We start from the raw sequence: 24316 nt of genomic DNA on the forward strand, positions 1-24316 counted from the left end.
TAAGTTCCTTGATATCCTGGTGGTAAAATAGAGTTGGATCTATTCCCTCCACCCCCACATACCCAGTAGCAGAACAAATTAAAAAATAAACAAATAAAAATATAATGATGGCATGCAAGACAACAGATGCTATCTCTAGGTCTAAGTCAATAAATACTCTGTAGTTCTAATCAAAATTACTATCTTGGAATGTCCTATAAAAAGATAGCTAGCCCCAAAAATGTGTAGCTAACATTTTTCCCTGGAATTATTCTACTGCCAAATATGAATCTCTTCCCTCTGTTTTGGGCTATATTTATAGCATGTTTTTAAAAGCTTGCAAGATATTCAGAATCAAAAAGACATGAGACTCTTATCCATCAGTCCACCCATTTCCATATAAGTGCATTAGACACCCCTTTTCCAATTCCTTTCTTATTTCCAAAAATGATTTGATAGAACTGTTTATGGCTGCTGGTGTTTTCTGCTAGGACCACTGGTGATATCCAATTTACTGACAGTAAAAGGAGTACATACAACTATTACTTATGAAACATTTCCTCATTATGTCACTGTGAATGAGGTTTCGTTTGAAATAGTTCTGGCTTTAAGAGATAACATTTTCAAACACTTAAAAATGATTAAGAGCAGTTTTGGGGCTAAAGCACTTCTTTTGCATAACTCTTCTTCAAAAAGTTATATACCCTTTAATTTCCTCCTTCATTAGAAATCCACGTATCTGGAATCCAAAAGAAGCCTTAGGACAATTATTTCAGGAAAATGATTTACTTTTGTTTTATTTTTGACAGCCATGTCTAACATTACTGTTTCTCATAGAGTCTGCTAACCATGATTACATAGCTAAAATTACCCACTATTCATATTTAAAATGTTTTTAAAAGGGGAAATGACAATGTGGTGTTATCTTAATTTTTAAAATAAACTGTCGCATCTTAGAAAAATATGTCCTATCAAATAATAGGCTATTATGGTATCACATTTCTATCAATAATTTGTTTATTTTCTTAATTGACTTGGCACTTTTATTACAAAGCTTTCATAGCGATCTTAGTCAATTAATTATGATTCTAATTAAAATACTGATAATTGCTCAATGAAAAACCTGAAGTACGAATAAAATTCTTATGCTCCAGTAAAAGATTTTTTTCCAACAGAATGGCCTTCAAGAGAAAATAAATCCAAACTTTAGCCTAGCATGAGCTTTGAAAACACAACTACGTTTAATAATTCTGTCTTGGAGTGGGGAGGAAATTATTAAATGAGTTCTCCTGAAGAGATGTGGAATCATGGTATTTGCATTTTTCATTTTTTACAGTTTTGAGTTAACTGGTTGCAAATATAATGCCACACTCCAATCCCTTATCCGTGCACTGCACCCGCCCCACCCCCCGCCACTGAATTCTGACACCGCTAGGACTTATAGATTGCTTAATTATCTGTGTTGTGAGATAAACGTCTTTAGGGAACCTATGAATCTTAAAAGATCAGTAAATTAGAATATTTGCTAAATATGACTCTGTGGTAATTAAGAGTCATTGCCTACATAGAAGAGAGTAGAAACAGACCTCAAAAGGATTTAAAAAGATTAAGCACACACGCACAAAGATAAAATGGTATTAATCAGCACATGGAGAAACTACAATGAGGTGAGTTGGGGCTGGTGTGAGGGACCAACGAAAGAACTGGGATCATGGAGTAAAGCCACAAGATTTTATCTGTTTTTGTTTATTTTTTGATATATCATAGAGGCTAAAAAGTAAGGACCAAATGTTGAAAAAAAATACATAATCTGTGACCACAGCGAAGACCTCGTTCACCTGAATGATCAGTAAGGATTAATCACATAACTGAATAATCATATACTGTCTACCCCTAACTTAAATGCTTGACCATTGAAGGACCATACTCCACCTCAAAAATGATACTTTATGATTAAAAATAAAAGAAATGGATTTAGTTTATTCCCCCAAACTATTTTTATTGAAAATCAATCATACTGATTTTAATCAGCAAATCTTGAGCGTATCTTCTCCTCATTACCAATCCCCGCTCTCTGCCTTCTGTCCTTCCGCTGAGGGCTTTTTTCTTCCTGTTGATTTCACCATACTGTGATGATTCCTTAGCTTTTTCTCTAGTACCCTGAGGACCATCCAACTAAGAAATAACAGACTCTGCTCTACACTATTTATTAAACTTTTTCATTAGGGTTAGTATTATTTGCCCCAAGGAAATCCATATTTTTAGAAAGCGAGCAATATGGCTTCTGTACTCTCGGCATTTTATGAGGGCTATAAAGGGTTGCATTCAGGGTAGCTGTTTCTCTAATATCTGTGAATTAACCAATTAGTTTAAAAACAAAAATGCCCTTATCTTGTTCGATGTTGCTTTAATTACTAAAATACATTAACTGTTTGGTTTAATTTAGCCTAACAGATGTGTAACTATATAAGCACTTCCTGATTTCAATTACTATATTTTCTTAATATGTAAAAACACTAAACAACAGAAGTTTCCAGTCCATCTCTTCCACCTGGCCATCCTATAAAAAACATGAAGTCTACATGACTCTTCCAAATGTACAAGTAGAGATAAGTATAAAAAAAAAAAAAAAGGAGCTGATGATTCGCTCACGATTTAATTTGCATGGAAAATCCTCTGAGGCCTTGAAGAATGTTTTCTCTGTATCCTATGAAGTCATTTAATAGGCAATGTACTGAACCTTTGGTTATATAAAACTGTCAGCGAATAACTGCACACTATTTTTCAGTGATGTTTGATAGCTAAATTTTGAATATCTGCAAAAGTTAATTCATTAACACTCACTCTGTAGGCAATCATAGGTAGATCCAACTTTAACAAGACTGAGTTTACAAGAAAGACACAATTCATATTCTTTTGTAAGAGCACAATAAATGCCTTTCTGTTAACACTGTCTGGTTAACCAGTGGTTCTGGACAAGTCAAACGGAAATGATAGAAGCCTAAATCATAAAACACATCAACCCAGCAGAAAGCCAGTTTTAGAAAGTCTGCCTTCTGCTTGATCCAGAAAACTACAACAAAATTAGAAGTCAGAGAAAATGAAAAGTGAAGTGGTAGAAAAGGTTGTGATAACCTGTGTTAGATTTGTTTTTTTAAATCCTGACATTCATGTGAGTGATCTTACATAGGAAATATTGATAGAAATATTCTCGGGAAATTTTATTCTTGGAAACATTTACTCTTTGACTAAAAAGGGGAGATATGAAGATAAATGGGGAGAAATGAAGCAGATGGTCACATGGGCATTTCCTTTTAATAGATGTACTGATTCTAATGATATGCCAAGCTCTAATTTTTTATCTGAAATGTTTTGCAGGTGCTGGAGCTAAAGAAGGATAAAGTTATGTGCACCTTGAGAGCATTCTAAACAATACTGAAATGCATAAAGTAATTAATTTTTCATTACTTACAAAAGTTGTGTTTTCCAATAATAATGTGGTGGCATTTGTTTCTATATTCAGCTTAATGACATGTCCATTCTCGCTTTTATACACCACATCTGTATCTGCAACAAAAAAGATATTAACAATTGACAAACACATTGACTAGGTAATATAATAAACTGTAGAAGAGAAAATGTACATAATAAGCAGACACTTTAGAACAATCACTGTTACCCTTTAATAACCTGAGCAAATTTTTGTGCTTGGCTCACATTAATCTTCTTTAACGATCAGGAAGCCTGGCTAAGCACATGGTTTATTGTGCGGTGAAAACAGGGTTAGTGAAAGAGGCCATATAGGTTTCTGGCTTAACAACTGAAAATTAATTAAAATATGGAAAATGTGCTGCCCATTCTGAGACGGAAACAAGGGAGGAAGAAGCGCCTCTAGGTTCCAAGGCACTGTTACTGATTCATGATCCCGTTAAACTGACAAGGGCTGCCAGTTCACCTGGACTCCACACAATTCTAAGCTACTCCTACAGGACCACCCTCATGCAGACATTTCCCGCCTCCCGTTTTATCATCCCTCGATTCCTACCCACCCTTTCTCATTAGGTTTGGGAATTTTGTCCTGGACAGTTTTATCTGACTTATGTGACCACAGATCAAAATCTTTGACTGTTAGCATGCCACTGTATCATCTTTGCCAACTTTAGGAAAACAACTTTGTCTTCGTTTTGTTTATTTTTTGATGTCTTCATTTTACATAATTGCATGGTTTCTGGACAGTTGTTAATTTTATATATATTTTAGTTCCATTCAGCCACATTTGTCAGTAAATTAAATCATCTTAAGAATACCTCATGGATGCCTTGGTGGCTCAGTTGGTCAAGTATCTGACTTCAACTCAGGTCATGATCTCAGGGTCCCAGGATCCAGCCCTGCATAAGGTTCCCTGTTTAGCAGGGGAGCCTGCTTCTCTCCCTCCCTGTGCTCCTCCCCCATTCATGCTCACTCTGTCTCTTTCTCTCAAATAAATAAATAAAATCTTTTAAAAAAAGAAGAAGAAGAATTCCTCACACTTAAAGTATCAACATAAGGGAAAACTCCCAGAGAGGATACTCAGGAGTTAAATATAAATATATATTCATTTTCACAGCATCTAACTTAGAGAAAATTATCAACAAGTTAAATATTCATAGTAGATTCAATGTTCTTTTTCCTAAATGAATATAAAAGAAATATCCCAATCTTTGCTGAAAGCATGCTACCTTATTTCTACTCCCCTGAATGTGCATAGGTGGTATGTGTAAAATTTGATACTTCTTTGAGGACTGAGAGTTGGAAATCATCTAAATAATCTAATTAAATATAATTATCCTTTTCTTTTTTTTTTTAAGATTTATTTATTTATTTACCAGAGAGAGATCACAAGTAGGCAGAGAGGCAGGCAGAGAGAAAGGAGGAAGCAGGCTCCCTGCCGAGCAGAGAGCCCGATGTGGGACTCCATCCCAGGACCCTGAGATCATGACCTGAGCTGAAGGCAGCGGCTTAACCCACTGAGCCACCCAGGCGCCCTAATTATCCTTTTCAAAATGAATAATATGGGTATAAAAGGATCTAAATATTTTCAGGCTGGATAATAACAAAATGAAAGAAATATGAATGCATCCAGTTATAGGGAGTAGCAACCGTTTTTGGGCCAAAGAGAGGTATGCCCAGTCTGAAGACAAATAAATTCAATTATTTATTAACAACGATATAAATAATGTAATGCCAATGTAATAATGCCAATGTAAAGAATTACAGTGGCTGGAACACTAGGTAGTCATCAGTTTTTATCTGCTAATTTAAAAAAAAATCACTCGCTTCATCAAAGGAGTTGATCAATATATAATATATATTACATAATACATATATGTATTATATTACACATATATGTATGTATATGCATAATTCCACACATATAACATGTAACAAACAATATATTATATATTACACATACATGTATGTGTATATGCTCGTGTGTTAAAGGGAAGATCCCCAAATAAAAGTAGACTTGACATTTTTTTTAAATGATATTATTCTTTCCAGTTTTACTCAATTCCAAACTTTTACATGATATTGCACCTTGCTAATGCTCTGCCTATTCTTAGAAGAAAGGTGATTTTTATTGATTTGACAGAGAGAGAAAGAGCAAAAGAGGGAACACAAGCAGGGGGAGCTGGGAGAGGAAGAAGTAGGCCTCCTGCTGAGCAGGGAGTCCAATGTGGGGCTTGATCCCCATCCTGAGCCGAAGGCAGACACTTAACGACTGAGCCACACAGGTGCCCCAGAAGAAAGACAATATTAAAATGGTTTGGGTCCACTAAGATACAATTTCTCAGAACCAAATGTCTTCACTTGCGTAATAGTGAATAAGTACTGCATGGTGGGTTATGAAGATTTTATGGAAATGTCTGACTCTTCACAAAAAACAAGATTTTCTGAATTGTTCTCTAGTTATTTCAATATTACAAAAAGCTATCCCTAGAAATTATATGAAGAGAAGTGATCGATACTAGTGAAAATTGTTTGTTTTTCCTTTTTTCATTCCTGTTTCATTTAAGAAGACTGGGCATCTAATATGACTCTCCTGTTAAAGTTAAGGATGGCACAGGAAGCCAGTAGTTTTTGAGCTCAATGGGGACAATGACATGTTGGATCAGGAAAAACAAAAGGTGCTTTAAGAAAGGAGAAAAAGAGACAAGGGAAGAATTTCAGGTTACCATCTGAAGCAGACTGTTTGGACAGAAAGATAGTCGTATGTGATATTTAAAATAAGGCCTTGTATTACCTTCTGAACTTTCATCAGCTATAAATAAACTGGATTCTACTATCATTAATTTTACCTGTTGTCTATTCTAGTGATGTAGAATCAATAACAGCTCTACATAAACAATAAATATTTACTTCGATTTATATACCTTTCCTCTCCTTTCTTTTCTATCCTGCATTTATGATCATAGCTCAACAGCAACACTGGTCACCTGTGTTATTCATTTGGTTTTGCCAACTAATTCTGGTCTTCTGTCTTCCTGCTCTCAATTAATGCTCCTTGAACAGAGAGTCCAACCTCAATCAACACTTCTGTTATTTTTCTTGATATTCTCAATTCTGGACCACGTCGTGATATTGATGGAAACTGCCATCATTGATTAGCAAAAAGAGCCAAAGAGCATGTCTTAACAAGTCATCCTTATAATATTTTCACTATAAATTAAGATATAAAGGGCTTTCCCCCTTCTGCTGCACAGTGAAAATAAATAAAGCTAAAGGCCATCAATGAGTGGTTCTTTGCCTAGAGGACAAGCATGGTGCAAAATTCTAACCAGGGATGGGGGGCGGGCACCTAGCTGGCTCAATCAAAGGGTTAAAGCCTCTGACTTCGGCTCAGGTCATGATCTCAGGGTCCTGAGATAGAGCCCCGCATTGGGTCCTCTGCTCAGCAGGGAGTCTGCCTAACCCCCCCCCCCCTCTGCCTGCCTCTCTGCCACCTTGTGATCCCTGTCTGTCAAAAAAATAAATAAACTCTTAAAAAAAAAAATTCTGAACAGGGATGAAGTCTATGAGCTTAGGGAAGATGACCTCAGAGAGCATCTGTAGTATGAATCATGGTTCATCTTCAATGGAAGGGATGGTAACCTTTGGCCCCCCAGTCTCACAGCAAGAGAAAATCCTAAGTCAGTGAGGATTGTATCAGATGTAGAAAAAGGAAAACTATTTTTTTTCCCCCTTAGAACCAAAGTAAAAGGAAGTGAAGCTTGTTTGAGAAGATAAAAACTAAATTTAATATTTTAAAAGAACATTTTGCTGAATAATTATTTAGACTTGGAAAAATCTATTCAGATTTGATACTTATAAGTACCTTTAGATCTGCACACTTTCAAATTTTCCTATTAGACTATGTTGAATTAGAAGGAGAAACTTTTTTCAAATCAAGTGTAATTCCCTAGTTTAAAATTTAATACAGATTTCTGCTTGAATTATTTTAAAAGCCTCTAATATCTGCCTTTATTAATTCTGTTTAATTTTTTTTCCTGGTCTTTAAAATGTGGTCTTCTGGGTCTCATATTTATCTTACTTTACTGTTTGATTTATACTCACTAGTGGAAACTCCCATTTCGATACTCCTGTTATTACATTAATAAATTGCTTTCTGGAACTACACTTCAAAATTGTCATGTCATATTTTGCTTAATATTAGGTAATGAAATATGAGTGAACAACAGCAATGAGTAAAGTGCATTAACACAGGAAGATTAAGGTAGGTGTTACTTGAAATATTCTTAAAATACAGTATTATGCATGTCTACACAGTGCTTTGATTAAATAATCTTTCTTCCTTTTCAGCTCATTGGAAGTTAAGAGTCAATTATCCCGAACACATATTTGATTCAGTCAGTTTTTTAAAATGAGAAGGTGTGACAAGAATCACCATCTAGCCTCTCAACCCTGAGCTCCGAGATATATTTTTAGTGTCTGTCTCCCTAGATGATCATTATTACTGTCATTTCTGTCTATCCCCTTTTCCTTAATGTGTCTAAAGAAAGGAAAAACACAGAAGTATATTTTAGGTTAAGATCATTCAGGTAAATGTAACCCTTTATTTTCTATCTCTTCCATACAAAGTAGGTAGTAAAGAACTTCACAGAACAGTTCAGTTTTTGCTAATGAAATTGAGAACGAAGGCCTCTATGTCCACCCCATATGTCCAGGACCAAGAACATAGATGATTATTTTGAGTTACTACATGTTCTTGCCCACGAAAATAAGTGTAAAAGTATCCAAACAATTTTTTTCAGGAACTAAATGAAAACTAATTTATCTGAATAAGAAGCTCTTGAAATGGAGCAAATTTCTTAATTATCAAACACCTGTTTATTTAATACTAACTTCAAGATGCTTGTGTCTCTGTCCACCAATCCTAAGCTACTACATCATGAAATATGCCCAACTCTAAGCTGGTTCTCACATTAAAAGACCTGTCTTAACCACTCAGGCCCAGATTCCCTAGCCCTACACTTATGTCCCCACATCCAACCAACCAGAACCAAAAGGTAATAAACTCAACTCTGGTTAATAGGTTATACTTAAGGTTAACTAACAGCAGGCAAAATTCACCTTCCATGCACATCAGTGTAATTGATGAAGTTTTAGAATGTAAGTGAGGTTCCGTGGGGTGAGTTCCAGAGCCGATAACCAAGAAAGAATTCTTGAGACATCTTTGGTGCAAAATGGTGGTTTATTAAATCACAGGGACAGGACCTGTGGGCAGGAAGAGCTGCTGCCCCAGGGTTGTGACAGGTGGCAGGTATGTATCATAGAATTGGGGGGAGGTAAGGAAAAGGGAGGTTTCAGTAGAACTTTCATATGCTAAACAGGACCTACAAAGATACCAGACCAGAGTCCTTGCCATTGCCAAGGTCTTTTTGCCCTATAGCAAGGTATTAACATGAAGATGGGTGGGAGATTCCTAAAGAATGTCACATATGTCCCACCCAGGAGTGGGGGTGAGGGAAGGTTGGAAGGTATCAGCTTTTGCTTTGTCCTCAGCCAGCCTTCTGTTCCCACATCATAATGGTACTTTGTTTTCCTGCAGATACTATGATTGATAATCTAAGTATGCATTTAATTTTGACATGATAATTTGGTTTGAATACTTCCAAAACAAAATCTATCATCTATCTGCAAGGAGAGTTTTCAAGGATTGGCAGAAAAAGCATGGCAAATCAGTTATTTGGGAAATATTAATTCAACTATGGCCTTTATTTTTTTTTAATCTGTTTTTTATATCTAAAATAAAAACTCCATAGCATCCAATATATTTTTAATTCCCAAACAATAAACTGAAAAAAAAAAAATAAAAACAGTTAAGTAAAATAACAAAGTGATTATCACAGGAAAAAACCTTAAATACTTTTTGAAAGAATTCATTAAATATCAAGTTAAGATTTAATCACTAGTGAACTATAACAAGGGCAAGTCTGGAATAGTGAGCTAATCATCTTTGAAACACAGCAGGCCCCTCATTGACTTCTGCTGAAACACTGCTCACAACTAACAAAAACTAACCTCACATTTTAAAGAGCCCTAAGCTCTGCATATTTACCTGTGAAAAGCAAGGACATCAGAAATGGCATTGCTGTCCTGTCTACCTCAAAATATCACCCTATACATTTTTTTTCTCCAGACTTCTAGAATGAGGCAATCTTTCTCCTTTACAAAGCAAAAAGCTGTTTTGTAGCCAAATTGCTATGCTCTGAACTCTTAAATTTTGTTTCTGGTTTGATTTCTGGTACTTCTTGCCAGTTACTTGTGCTTTTCAGAGTCTATATATTTACTTTCTGTATTAATAATAATAATATAATGAGATGCTGACGCTGATGGTAATACCTCCATTCAGGTCTTTTGCTCTCCCCCAGGTTTTTTGTTTCCTTTCAGAGTAAGCCTCAATAAACCTTCTACCCAAGATTTCCATGCCCATCTGTGTGTCTTAATGCTCTTCACCATATTGATGAGGGAGCAGGAGGCTGGCTGAGGACAGAGCAAAAGCTGGCTCCTTGCACCACCCCCTCTCCACCTGCTCCCCTCCATAATATGTGTAGCATTCCTCAGGCACCCCTGACTGCCATAAAACGATAAATAGTTAACTTGCAGAGATCACAATCCTGCAGAACAGGAATCTCCCTTGCTCTACAGATGTCCTAGAGATCTAAACAGGGAGGTTACCTTATCAATAGCACAAATTTCCAGAGGCAAATAACTCTCAGTTCCTGAAGCCCTAATGTCTCCCTCCCCACCATAAACTGGAGGAGGCTGAGCTAGAAGGGAATGTAAATGATAGCAGGATCATAACACCCCACCAAGAATCTCCCAACTATCTTAATGTTAATGGCTGACCTAAAGACGACATTGATCAAGCCACAAGGGCAAGGCCTCCTCCAGGCACCTTGTAGGCCCTCTTTAACATATGAAAACTCCATTGAAACCTCCCTTCCCCTCCCCTTCCCCCAACTGCAAGGTATATAACCTGCCATCCCTCACATCCAGGGGCAGCAGCTCTTCCTGCCCACGTGTCCTATCCCCGTGCTTTAATAAACCACCATTTTGCACCAAAGATGTCTCAAGAATTCTTTCTTGGTCATCGGCTCCGGACCTCAGCCCACTGAACCTCACCTAGGTTCTAGAACTTCATCAGTATCACCCTGCAGTGAGCTGCTGTCCTGACTCTGCTAAACTTGAGAACTTCCAACCTTTACCACAGACCTGCAGCAGCCAAGTCCAATGTGCTCTTCCTCCAAGCTCACTCCCTACCTTGCTAGATGAGCCGTTGTGTGATAATGATGATGAACACAAGGATTTCAAAATCTCCTTTCTTGACTCTGAACTGAAAGACCCCTGCCCTGGAAAGTCCCCTCCCCTAGGAGATAGATAGGATAACTAACCGCTTGTTTGCTTTTCTGGCTTTTAGGCGTAGATTAGGTTATTGCGTGATTAATTGCTCTTTTGCCCTTCTGTGACTGCTTGGCTTATAGAAATAATAGAAGACGCCATGATGGCATTCCTACCTTCCCCCTTCTAGTTCCCCCTCCCTGCCTCTCTCCTCCCGCGCGCGCGGGCCCTCAGAACCAATCAGCCTGTTCCCCCTTCCCGCCTCTCTCTTCGCTCCCGCGGGTCCCCAAAGCCAATCAGCAAACTCCACGTATGCCTTTTTCAAAAGTTCTGTCAACCAATCAGTTGCGCCCCACCCAAAACTTGTTTGTACCTGTCTATAAAAACCGGGCACCACCCCAGCCGGGTGTGCTCAGCTAGCAGGAGCTGCTGACCACCCGCAGGTGCGCGCTGACCACCCGCAGGCGCCTGCGTAACAATAAAGAACCTCTTGCTGATTGCATCCAGTGGCAGTGTTGGATTCTTGGGTAAGGGGATCCGCGGGTCTTTCAGAACCATTGCTTTGTTCTAGAATTACTTCCTCAAAAATGTCTGTACGTCCTAACCTGTTCCTTGCCCATTGGAGACATCCTTCCAAGCTCAACTCTGAGCTTTATTTACTTGCTTTTTAATTGCTATTGTCTGAGTCATCCTTTCGACTCATACCTTCCTGATGAAGTTCGAGAACCTAGGTGAGGTTCCGTGGGCTGAGGTCTGGAGCCAATGACCAAGAAAGAATTCTTGAGACATCATTGGTGCAAAACGGTGGTTTATTAAAGCACAGGGACAGGACCCGTGGGGAGAAAGAGCTGCTGCCTTGGGTTATGAGGGATGGCAGGTTATGTACCCTGTGGTTGGAGGAAGGTGAGTATCTGCCTGGATACCAGAGGTCTTGTGGCTTGATCATTGTTGTCTTTTGGCAAGCCATTAACATTATGATAGTTGGGAGATTCCTGGTGGAATGTCACAATCCTGCTATCAAGCCTCTTTGTTAGTGAGAGTAAGGTATAAAAGAAACTTAACCTTATTTACATTTCCTTCTACCTCAGCCTTCTTCAGTTTTATGGAGGGGAGGAGGGTGTTAGGGCTTGAGGAACTGAGTTATTTGCCTCTGGAAATTGTGCTATTGTTAAAATAGCTTCTTTGTTGTAAATCTCTAGGACATTTGTAAAGCAAGGGAGACTCCTGTTTTGCAGGATTGTGATCTCTGCAAGTTAACTCTTTGTTTCTCATTTATTGCAGTCAGGGGTGCCTGAGGACTGTCACATATATTACCCAGGGGAGGGGAGCGGGTAGAGAGGGGGTGCAAGGTGCCATCTTTTGCATTGTCCTCAGCCAACCTCCTGCTCCCTCATCACCTTCCTATATTGATTCTTAAAACTTTTAACTCAGGTTCTGACCCCACCAGATGCTAGTTTTGTAATTTCAGTTCTATGCTAGATCATACAGATGTCTTGCAGGTATGTAAAAGTCAGTAGGCTAAAACTACTCTCCTTATATTCATGGCTATACCCTCCCTAAAAGTCCATAATATATTATCTCTTCACCTCCTATATTAATATTGTTCTTTACATTTCACTTGGAAGATTGTTGTAGTTCTCTACATGCTCTGTAAGCCTCCAGTTTATTCCAATCACACAGCCTAACACATTCTAAACAACAAAGTGTTTTTGTCATATGTACCAGAAAGACTCACAGCTTGCTACTAATAAAGTGTAAAATGAAAGACTGGCACTCAGGTTGCTCACTACCTTTCGACATATATTCCCACGGTCATTATCACCTGATGCCCTATAAAATAGTCCAGATCACCTATTACTTACAATGGTTCACATTTACAATCACTCTCACTCTATTTTGTTTACGATACCCACTACCCAGTTCCTGCCCCAATTCTATGTCTTTTTCCAAGTACCGTTAAGTACCCAACACTTCTAAGGTCCTCGCTCAATCTCTTTTCTGAACTTGTATGTTAGTTATTTAATATTTAATCATACACTTCATTAAAAAATTACTATCTATTTTTATTTAGTTTCGATATGTCACGTTGGGTCTTCAAGTACTTTATAAATCCAAGGAAAGGCCTATTTCATGTTGAGACCTGGAACTATTCCCACCCACACATCTTACTATCTATATTAACATGAGTTTACCATTCAACTGTCTGCACTAATATGACTCTAATATTTCAGGAAATTCTTGCCAGGAAGATGAGGTTGTAAATAACTTCATCTCCCCAACTCCCCTACAGAACTTTCTGATCACTCACTTACTTGAAAAATAGACTATTCAACTAGTGCCCACTAAAGTAAATATCTTTCTCACAACAATACATACCTCCACCAAATGAATGTTACTATCTCCCAAACTCTCACCTCCTTGAATTCATCAGTCTTAAACTCTTAACACTAACTCACCCAGTTCCAATTGACACTGCTAATGAGAGACCTGTCAAACTAGATACCCAAAACATCATACACACTCTCCTTGGTTCCTTCCTTTCCATATGCTGATTACTGCTCTGTCAAGACCTTCATCTTCTAGACCATTGTGAGCAACAGCCTCAGTTGTTACTTTGATGTATTTCTTGGGAGGGTTGGGGGCAGAACCAGCATTCAGCTCTTTGAAACTTCTATATTCTATAATATGTATATGTATAACACGTATAGTATATATCCCACTGAAGGATCCCAAGAAATATTTTTTTCTCTGCCACAAGATTAAATCTTTTAACTTTCATATTCCTCCTTTTTTCCATTGTTACAACTTTATTTAGAAATATATCTAGCACCACTGTCAAAGACTCCCTCCTTGACCAAAATTCAATCAGACTCCTCAGAATGCTCTTCTTGACTAGTCCTTAAGCTTGGCCTGCCTTTAGCATGAATCCTGCTAAGTTAGGTTGGTTAGAATACCCCTACCATTGATGTCTGATCAAACTCCTCACCCCCAGCTGTGACATCTAAGTACTTGGCCTTGCATTTAATGAGAATCCTGTCAGGCCAGTATAGGAAGAATCCCCTACCCTCAGTATGTCCTCCCAGTAATTTTCCCCTCCTGCCACCTCTGCTCTTTGGCGATAAATCTTCAGTTTCTTATGGTATTCAGAGTTCAATTCAGTCTCTCCCCCATCACCATAGTCTTAACTCTATTATAACAGTCATAAATAAAGTCCTCTTTACTATTTTAACAAGTGTCAGAATAATTTTTCTTTTAACACTACTTTGGAAATCTAAATTTAGGTAACCTACTTTAATAATATTCTGGTATTAACTTTAAGTTATATATTATATATTGTAAATTAATATAAATTATTAATATTAACAATAATTTAATTTATAATGTATATCAAATTTTATATAATAATATATACATATCAATAAACTATGTATATACAGTTGATAAGTGAACAAGGGTTTGAACTGCGCAGGTCCACTTATTTCCAGATATTTTTCAATAAATACGGTAAAGTACCATAAACATTTTCTCTTAGGGTGTTCTTAAAAACATTTTGTTTTCTTTAGCCTACTTTATTTTAAGAATACAGCATATATTGGGGTGTCTGGGTGCTCAGTGGGTTAAAGCCTCTGCCTTCGGCTCAGGTCATGATCCCAGGGTCCTAGGATCTAGCCCCGCACTGGGTTCTCTGCTCAGCAGGGAGCCTGCTTCCACCTCTCTCTCTCTCTGCCTGCTTTTCTGCCTACTTGTGATCTCTGTCTGTCAAATAAATGAAATCTTAAAAAAAAAAAAGAATACAGTATATAATGCATGTAAAATACAAAAGAAGTGTCAATTAACTATGTTATTATTACATCTTTCAGTCAATTCAAGGCTACTAGGATTTAAGTTTTTAGAGAGTCAAATGTTATATACACATTTTTGACTATGGAGTGTCAGCACATCTAACCTATAGGTTGTTCAAGGAGATATACACACACACACACACACACAGAATTAGTTTAGTATGCTACAGCAGTGGTCCACAAACTCTTGCTGTGGTTGGGGGTCAAACCCAGGCCCTCCAAATTTGGCCCACAACCACATTTAGGTATTTATTCATTTATCTTTGTCTATGGATGCTTTCATACTGTAACTGTAGATGGGAAAAGCTGCAACAGACCCAATGGTTCACAAAGCCTGAAATATTTACTCTCTGGTCCCTTAAAGATAAAATTTGCTGACCTCTAGACTATTAATTGTTTGCCTTATTCATAGGACATACTTTTTATTTCCTGTATTTATAAAAGTTGATTTAGATATTGATCATTGCAATGTCACTAGAAGAACATTCATTGGATCCTCCAAATATCTATATATTCTAAAGAGTTTTGTTTTGTTTTTATTTTTTTTTCTAACCTGGCATTAGACATATACTTGGCTTAAAATGGTTTGAATTCCTTGTAAATAGGATTAAGTTAGGTGTACAAAATAAATGCATTTTCCTAAAAAGTAACCAGAAAAAAGGCCATCTTCATTTAAAAGTCTTCATAATTGTAAGTAATCATCATTAATTCATATGGAAGTGTCAATCCAATGAATGGCACTTCCTGTAATAAAGAGCCCTTTCCAGACTCAATAATGGAGCAGTTGATGGCCACTCAGCTAAATGATGTCTTTCTGATTTGTAGCTAAAATGTGAATAGCAACAATTTTCTGATGATCATTTCATTCTTTAGATTATTTGCAAAAAAAAAAAAAAAAAAAAAAAAACCCACACACACAAGAGGAAAATAGAACACCTTTCTCTAGAATTTCAAATATTTCTTGTCACCAGAAGGTTTGTTTGCATAACAGTAGCATAAGTACCAAGTTGTAACTGGTTCTCAACTTTCTTCAGTTAAAACCTATAGGAGTCTACCAAAAGCCTTCTTAACTTCAGACTCCTATAAAATCAATGATCTGCTTGAGTGGTCCACTCTACTGAAGCCAGAAGGCAAAAGAAAGACATACACAGATTCAAACCTCCTCTTCACTGAGTATCTCATGTAAAGTGAACATAAAAGTTGATGTGCTCCATGATAGTAAAGGTCTAAAATTCTACTGCAGTTGATGTGGGAAACAAAAGCAGAAGAAAAATTATTAAATTTTCAAACTATCTACAGCCCACTGACAAGTCCTTGAAATGGGCAGAATGACATTCCTCTAGGCACTCAGCTGCCTTGATGTTAATATCTGGCTAAGGGCAAAAGGCAATCTTAGCCCAATCCCAGAATCCTGTAAGGCTACTTTCACATGTAAAAATTCCTTCAGAAATTTCCTTTATCTGTAACCCTCCAAGATACATGTTGGGAATTATCTATCCTCCACGTGTATGGCCCCTGATATATATCCGAAGGGTCTCATGACTCAGGTTTTATTAGAGGGTAATAAATGACCTTTTCCCAATAACAGCTAGCCCCTTCAATGTCCTGGAAACCTTGTTTCCAAAATTTCTTAGAGATTTACACTATTCATAACTCCCTCCCAACTTGGAAGTACATAATGACCCAGATGCAGCTCTTTCTGCCCACAGGTCCTTTCCCTGCCCTTTAATAAGACCACATTTTTGCACCAAAAATGTCTCCAGAATTCTTTCTTGGCCATCATCTTTGGACCCTAATGTCTTTCCTACATCACAAAGACACTTGAAGAGAACAGAGATTATTTCAAAGTAATCTCTAAACTGTAAAATACGAGAAAAAACATGCAGTTAAGCAAATATATAAAGCAATTCTCTGTCCTTTGTTTTTGTTTGAGTCAGTCACTGTATGCCAACATTTTTTCTCATTCTGAAGATTAAACTAGGGTGATCTCAGCCTCCAACTGTACCTTTGGAGGATGGGCAGGTAGCCACCAATCCGGGAAAAAAGTAAGTTTTCTTTTTTCAGGGTTCTATTCCTGTAAGACACCCCTCTGTATATCAAAATACCATCTGGCCTTCACCACTGCTGTCTTGGTGATTTGTCTGTTGCCCTGAGGAATAAACTCTTTTTGTCTTTGATGTAAGGGCCTCATGTTTTACATACACATTAATTTGCAAATAGGGCAAAAGCTCAGATTCTTGTTCTCACTCAAAAGCCCTCCTCCCTCAATTCTAAACACCCCCCAATCATCTCTCAAGGTTTTAATTTTAATTTCTACATCTAATAAAATAGCTTCAAACTGCACAGTGAAATTTTATTAATGTAGTCATAAATCAAATAATCTTTCATCAAACTTATAAATTAAAAACTCAAAATTAACTTTAATTTTACACATCCAATTTGTGCTTTCATACTGTGACAGTGACTGCCATTTAACGCTCTAAATTACACTATGTATATATGTATCTGTGCAGACTTCACCACACAGCACTTAGCTATTTTGAATCCCCTTTGGATGCTTTCTAGCCAGTCCATGCACTTAAGTCCATTTCTGTTAACTACTGACATTTTCCCAATCACAAACATGTTTACTCTCTAATCTTTGATAAGGTTATGACCTGCTTCTCGAGATGTAATGCTCTGCCATGGTTCTTTCAGTTGAATGGACATACAAATTCATTATTTTTGCCTATTTAGTGCCAGCTCATCTTAGACAGCTTTTGTTATCCCATGGAAATGTTTTTCTAGTCATATTTAACATCAGCACATTCAAGATGACAAAAGAAAAAGATTTATGGTGATTTCACTTATATGGGGAACCTAGAAAACAAACAAACAAAAAGCAGAATTAGACTTGTAAATGCACAGAACAAACCAAAGTTGCCAGTGGGGAGACGTTTGGGGGATGGGCAAAATGAGTAAAGGGACAGGGAGGTACAGGTTTCCAGTTACAAAATGGATAAGCCACAGGAATAAAGGTACAGTATAAGCAACACAACCAATGATGTTGGAATAGTGTTGGATGGTGGCAGATGGTAGCTACCCATGTGGTGAGCGTAGCATAAGGTGTAGAGAAGTTGAATCACTATGTTGCACACCTGAAACTAACGTAACATTGTAGGTCAACTCTACTCAAATTAAAAAGGAAAAAAAAAAAAGGAAAGAAAAAGACATGAAGTCAAAGACAGTAACTTTCTGCATCTTTCTGATTGTGCAGTAATATATATGTATCATTGAAAATTTGTAGAATGCAAACATATCAGGGAAAAATAACTGGGAGAATGTTAATGCATTTCTTTATAAAACATGCAGTTGAGATCTCAATGTGTATCACAGTTTGCGTCCTTTTTCTCTTAAAATTGAAGATTAGGCATTATATCCCACTATTAAAAACTCCCCATTAGCTACTTCAAATGCCTAACACTTTTCAGCCCAAATGATACTTTAGAAAGACAAATAAATTGAAACATGATAATTGGTAATAAAGAAGAGGCAAAGTGGCAATATTTAGAATGGAGAAAAAAGGAAATGTAGATAAGGTAGCCCTGAACAGTTTCACAAAGGAGCTCTGAGGAATTTTGTTGTCTGGCAAACTAATTCACACATCTGAACAACAGATGCTATGACTCTTCAAATCCATAATGGCATACCTTTATCAATTTCTGCATTTTTCAATTAAATCTCTAGAGACTAAAATTGATCACTGCTCTCCAAGAAGAATATAATTGAAACATAAGGTAAGACTTCATTAAATAGAAAATTGACTTAGTTGAAAAAGATAGAAGTATTGCATCGATTTAAACAAAAACAACACTGAAAGAAGTGACAAAAGAAATAATTAAAAATTCACATACTGAAAGACAACCAGAACCTAGAACTGAATAACAGAAATGTTAAATATATTAAAATGCATATGACAATTAGCAACATCAGAAAAACTATAATTAGTCCTGTGGCTAAATTTACTGGAAATGAGGCAGTAACTTTGGGCAGCAGGTTTCTGTTTTTGAGTTTGGATGAAATCACTTCTCAAGCATTTTTAGGCCTTTTTTGTTTTTTTTCCCTTTAACAGTGTTGAAATTCATGAGAAAAACTCAGTTCATTAAAGAAAGATGCTCATTAAGTCCACGTTGTAAAATGGTTTTAATCATGTTTTGTCATACACCAAGGATGTAACTTATCCAACTCTAAACAGCTATTATACAAATTGATGTTCTCAGGAGAAAACTGATCAGATAAGAATACTCAGATAAGTCACTGTTATTATTTTCTATTTCAGGTTAGGAGGTGGGAGACAAGTAAAGGACTATTTTTTTAAAGATTTTATTTATTCATTTGACAGAGATCACAAGTAGGCAGAAAGGCAGTCAGAGAGGTGGGCGGGAAGCAGGCTCTGCGCTGAGCAGAGAGTCCGATGCGGGGCTCGATCCCAGGACCCTAGGATCATGACCTGAGCTGAAGGCAGAGGCTTTACCCACTGCAACGCACCAACAAGGCACAAGACTAAATCCCATGTCCACTCATGCCCTGTAAAGGGCTATTTTTGTTTCCAGTATCAAAGCTTCAACCTAAATGTACATTAAAAAAGAAAAAAAAAAAAAGGACTGCATTGTCTATCTGACTTGAAGTATGACTTGTTGCAGAAGCTCAAATGATGTCATCAAGGCATGGACACTATCTTACCGGAATTTTTTTCTGATGGCTCATGCAGATAGGCTTTCTCTTCACAATCAAGAGATGGTTATACAACCTGGAAAGCTTACAACCTCTTACTTTCCAGCCCGACTGGAAAAATCAAGGTTCTTTTTTTCCAGAATTCTCAATTAGAGATTCATTGCTCTCACTGGTCTTGTTTGGGCCAGGGAGACATTCTTGCCCTGGATGGTAAGAATCTGCAACGCACCAACAAGGCACAAGACTAAATCCCATGTCCACTCATGCCAAAGGTTGAGTGTTGATTTTTAAGAAAAAAAAAATTTTGTGGATGTCAGAAAAGGGTCAAGTTTGGCAAAGTGATATGGATAACAGATCTATTACACACTGTATATTGTTGTAAATGACTGATTTCACATATGACGGATGTTGTTTCAAACAAAAACAATGCTTCTCCAAAGCTACCATAAATTGGTGTTTTATTATATAGGAAAGTGAAGTAGAATTGATTGTGAGAATGAGTGAGATGAGGTCAGGGAGGTATTTGGCAGCAGCAGAACGGGTCGTAATAACTGTCAAAATTCTGAGAAAAAATTCAAGTTTGCTTGGGGTCCTGCCATGTTCCCAAATCATGCTTCTCCCAGAGGAAAATGATTTTGCCTGAAATCATAGGACTTTTGTGGCTCACTGGGGAAGCTTTCCAGGAGGAATGTGTGCTTTTGCCAGGATGTATAGTCAGAGATTTTGTTCTGCTGAGAAGAGGGGAATCATGCTGGCAGCAGATCAGTCTGAGACTGCTGAGGGGATACAGAGATGCACATCCTGGAAGAATTACAAATTTCCCTCAAAGTTTCAAGTCTCCTGTTGAGTTGTTAAGAGTTATCAGATTTGCCAAGGAACAGACTGAATTTACAAATGAGTCTTGCCAATAAGGATAAACTCTAAACATACACTTGAAATTGAATCACTTAGTGTTACAACACCAACACCGTATGTATTTTATTACCGTGTTTATTTCCCTCAAACCACCCACACCAAACTCTCTTATTATGAACCAAACTCCCTTACTAAACATCATAGACAAGTTCAAAGTCCATCCCTCCACCATGAATCTTTTCCAAGCAATGTGATTTATATACATATATATGTCTATAAACCTGTGTATATATGTATGCATGCATGTATAAGACATATATACATATACAAACCCAAACATGTTTGTATGTACATGTATGTACAAATATTACACATGGGTATATTTTATATAAGTAAAAATATATATAGTCAATACATTAGTCATTCAGATATAGATTACCTAATTAGTTTATCAGTAATTTTTATACATTGTTTCTATAAAAGAATCTCTAGAATAAATAAATAATTGGCTCCAAACTATTTTGAAGAGCTAGGAGGAACCAAGGAGGTCATCTTGCCCAATCCTTTCATTTTATCAATGAAAAATGAAAGCAACAGAAAACTTTTTTTTTTTTTTAAGTACAACACACATTTATTATCTCACAATTTCTATGGGTTATGGTCCAGAAATGCTTAGGCAACAGTAACATATCAGCTAGGAAGGAAAAGCCACAGTAAACTTAGGGTGAACACAATGAGGAATAAGTAACTAAAACTAAAACTCCTAAAACTCCTTGTGATTCCAAGTCCAGTCCAATTTCTGCAACACTGGCTATCTCTTAACTAATGACATACTGCTTCCTTTAGCTCGCCCTCTAATTTGTATATTCTATTCTTTCCTCTTTTCACTTAGCTTTAAGTTTCAAGAACCTTCTTTATGAAGGTAAGAGAGATACTGCTGAGTCATAACTAAGTGATGGGTAAGCGATACTTGTTGTAAGTTGTAGTTGTAAGTGTCTCCCTCTTGTTTCCAAGATGGGTTCAGTTGACTCACAGCAGACTGCTGAGGGAGGCACAAGGGTAAGGCTCTCAATCTGTTTCTTGGGACAACATACCGAGGATAGAATTACTAAGAAGATGTGAAGTATGCAGGTGCTTTGAGACTTCTGGACAAGTAGTCACAACACTTTATCTTCTAACTCTGATGCACTGGACGGTTCCCACTCCCCATCTTACGAAAACTGCTCTGGGTTTTTCTTAAATTCCCCATTCTTGCTGTCCCTCCAACTATGAATTTTTAATACTCACCATATTTAATTCAAGCCACCTGTTTGCACAGATGGCAGCTTGCTCACTTTTATGCAAGAGCTAAAGATCTAGACCCAACAAAACATGAGTTAAACTGTCACCTTGCTTTGTTTCTCCAAGTTTAAAGTGAGTTAAAGAATCAGAGAGAACAGATGTCTCTCCTCACACGTTCTAGTTCACCTTTTTTTGTCTTCCATGATCTTCTAGAAAACATGATATGAGATTCTTTGCACGGAACAGTATGTTTCTGCTTCAAAAAAAATGAACCCTCCTGTCTCTCTTCTTAATATGACACTTACTGTCACATCATTAAGCAGATAAGAGCCACAATCTGCAGATCCTGCCTCACTTCACCCACATTTTACCTTCATAACATTGCTCTGGGGCACAGCTGGAAGCATACCAGGATCAACTAGCAGATAACTGTGTTCACAGATGCAGATATGATACAGAAAATAAGCACTACTTTTTAATCCTTATCAAAGTGTTCTGATACAGCAAGTAACAAGATAATACACACAATTTTTCAATCTGTGGTTAAACTAGTCACTCAATTATTTATTTGTTAAGTGTTCACTATGTTCCTAAGAAATATGAAAGGGGAAAAATAAGCACTTAAAATCTTAAAGTTATGTGGTACATTAAAAAAAGTTATTATTATTAGAGTCTATAAGGGTGAAGGCATTTCATTAGGCATTTATACTTATCTTGTGTAATTCTTACAATAATGGTCCTTTTTACAGAAGAGAAAATAAAATTGAGCCTCAGGAACTTCATTAACTGGACTAACACTACACAATTAAGAGAATGGTGTAACCACAGTTGTGAGAGGAGATGGATTTAAGTACAATTTGATGATGAGAATTGCAACAGCTGCTTCAGGGGACGCTACTTCCCGGTCTTTACCCACTTCCAGCACCACACTCCTGCCCCTTGCCCAGTCTGGGCTGATGTCCTGACCTGCAGCAAACAGAGGTGGTCAATGAAGGGGCAGCTCCTGAAAGTCCTGGGGGGATGGGGTAACTGGGTGATGGACATTAAGGAGGGCATGTGATGTAATGAACACTTGGTATTGTATAAGACAACCACTGACTTCTACCTCTGGAACCGATAATATATTATATGTTAATTGAATTTAAATAAAAATTTAAAAAATTTTTTTTAAGATTTTATTTATTTATTTGACAGACAGAGATCACAAGTAGGCAGACAGAAAGAAAGAGAGGAGGAAGCAGGCTCCCTGCTGAGCAGAGAGCCCGATGTGGGGCTTGATCCCAGGATCCTGGGATCATGACCTGAGCCAAAGGCGATGGCTGTAACCCACTGAGCCACCCAGGTGCCCCATAATTGAAAAAAATTTTAAAAATCACCACTCTACTTTCTGTTTCTACAATTCCAATTATTTCTATGTATCTCATAGGGGATGGTTCAGTATTTGTCTTTTTGTGATCAGCTCATTTTACTTAGCATGTCTTCAATATTCACTCAAGTTGAGGCACATGTCAGAATTTCTTTCCTTCTTAAGAATGAATAATATGCCATTGTAGTGGGGGGGGGGCGCCTTGGTTGCTCAGTGGGTTAAAGCCTCTGTCTTCAGCTTAGGTCATGATCCCAGAGTCCTGGGATCTAGCCCCGAGTCAGGCTCTCTGCTCAACAGAGAGCCTGCTTCTCCCCCACCCTCCACTCTCTCTGCTGCCTCTCTGTCTACTTGTGATCTCTGTCAAATAAATAAATAAATAAAATCTTAAAAAAAAAAAAAAAACCCTCCTGTTACTACATAATGTTGTTCTTTGTATCTTGCCAACTGCTTTGATTTAAAGTTTATTTTGTCTCATATTAGCACAGTTACCCATGATCTCTTGGTTACCGTTCACATGGAATATCTTTTGTTATCCTTTCACTCTCAACTTATTTGCGTCTTTGGATTGAAAGTGTGTCTCCTATTCACAGCACATAGTTAGATCATATTTTTAATCCATTATGACAATCATCTTTTTATTGGAGAGTTCAATCTATTTATATTTAATTACTGGCAATTTTAAGTTACTGCTGATAAGGAAAAACTGATTTCTGTCATCTTTAAAAATTCGTTTTCTATATACCTTATAGGTTTTTATTCTCATTTCCTGCATTAGTCTTCTCTTATGTTTAATTGATTTTTTTATATAGTGAAATGTTTAAATACCTTTCACATTTCCCTTGGGGTATATTCTGTAGCTATTTTCTTTATGGTTACCATGGGAACTACATTTAACATCCTAAAGTTTATAATGGTCTAATTTGAATTTATACTAGCTTATCCTCAATAACATTCAAATCTGTGCTCTTTTACAGCTCCATTCCCACCACTTCTAGTTGTGGATGTCACAAAATTATATCTTTATCTATTCTGTGTCCAAAAACATAAACTCTGCGTCTGAATTTCTGAGAAGCTCAAATCCATATGGTCTCTGGTATCTCTTTCACTTTCAGCCTACATGGGCTGAATCCTTTAAAGCCTGATTGAAAGGCAAGATGACTCTGACGACTTCTCACCCTTTGCTCATGTGAATTCATGGCTTTAGTTTTTACAGCAGTCTAGTGCTAAGATTAAGACTTTTGAAAAAAAGGAAACTTTCACTTAAACCTTCAGAAAAGTCTAGGTGCTCTATCACAATTTAAAGGACATACACTCTTCTTGTTATGAACATCCAGTTAAAAATAAAACAGTAGGTGTTTCTAATTGGCATTTTCCTTGTATAATGATCTACCTGAGGTCA

The 24316-nt window shown here is 37.1% G+C and overlaps 1 protein-coding gene and 1 long non-coding RNA gene across 4 annotated transcripts in view; one reads left to right on the plus strand and one right to left on the minus strand.

Annotated features, from left to right (window-relative positions):
- The window catches only part of DPP10 (dipeptidyl peptidase like 10), a 1373984-nt gene that overhangs the window by 345452 nt on the left and 1004216 nt on the right, over positions 1-24316 (minus strand). For all 3 annotated transcript variants that reach the window (XM_082689264.1, XM_082689263.1, XM_082689265.1), the window contains exon 4: positions 3452-3546. In XM_082689264.1, the coding sequence (XP_082545390.1) occupies positions 3452-3546 (95 nt within the window). The remainder of the gene's footprint in view (positions 1-3451; positions 3547-24316) is intronic.
- On the plus strand, positions 8698-22639 carry LOC309843477. The gene is made up of 4 exons (XR_014300153.1): positions 8698-8779; positions 18429-18478; positions 21163-21192; positions 22301-22639. It is a non-coding gene; the product is annotated as an uncharacterized lncRNA (long non-coding RNA).

Source organism: Mustela nivalis (assembly GCF_964662115.1).
Source record: "Mustela nivalis genome assembly, chromosome: 11".
Lineage (NCBI taxonomy): Eukaryota > Metazoa > Chordata > Mammalia > Carnivora > Mustelidae > Mustela > Mustela nivalis.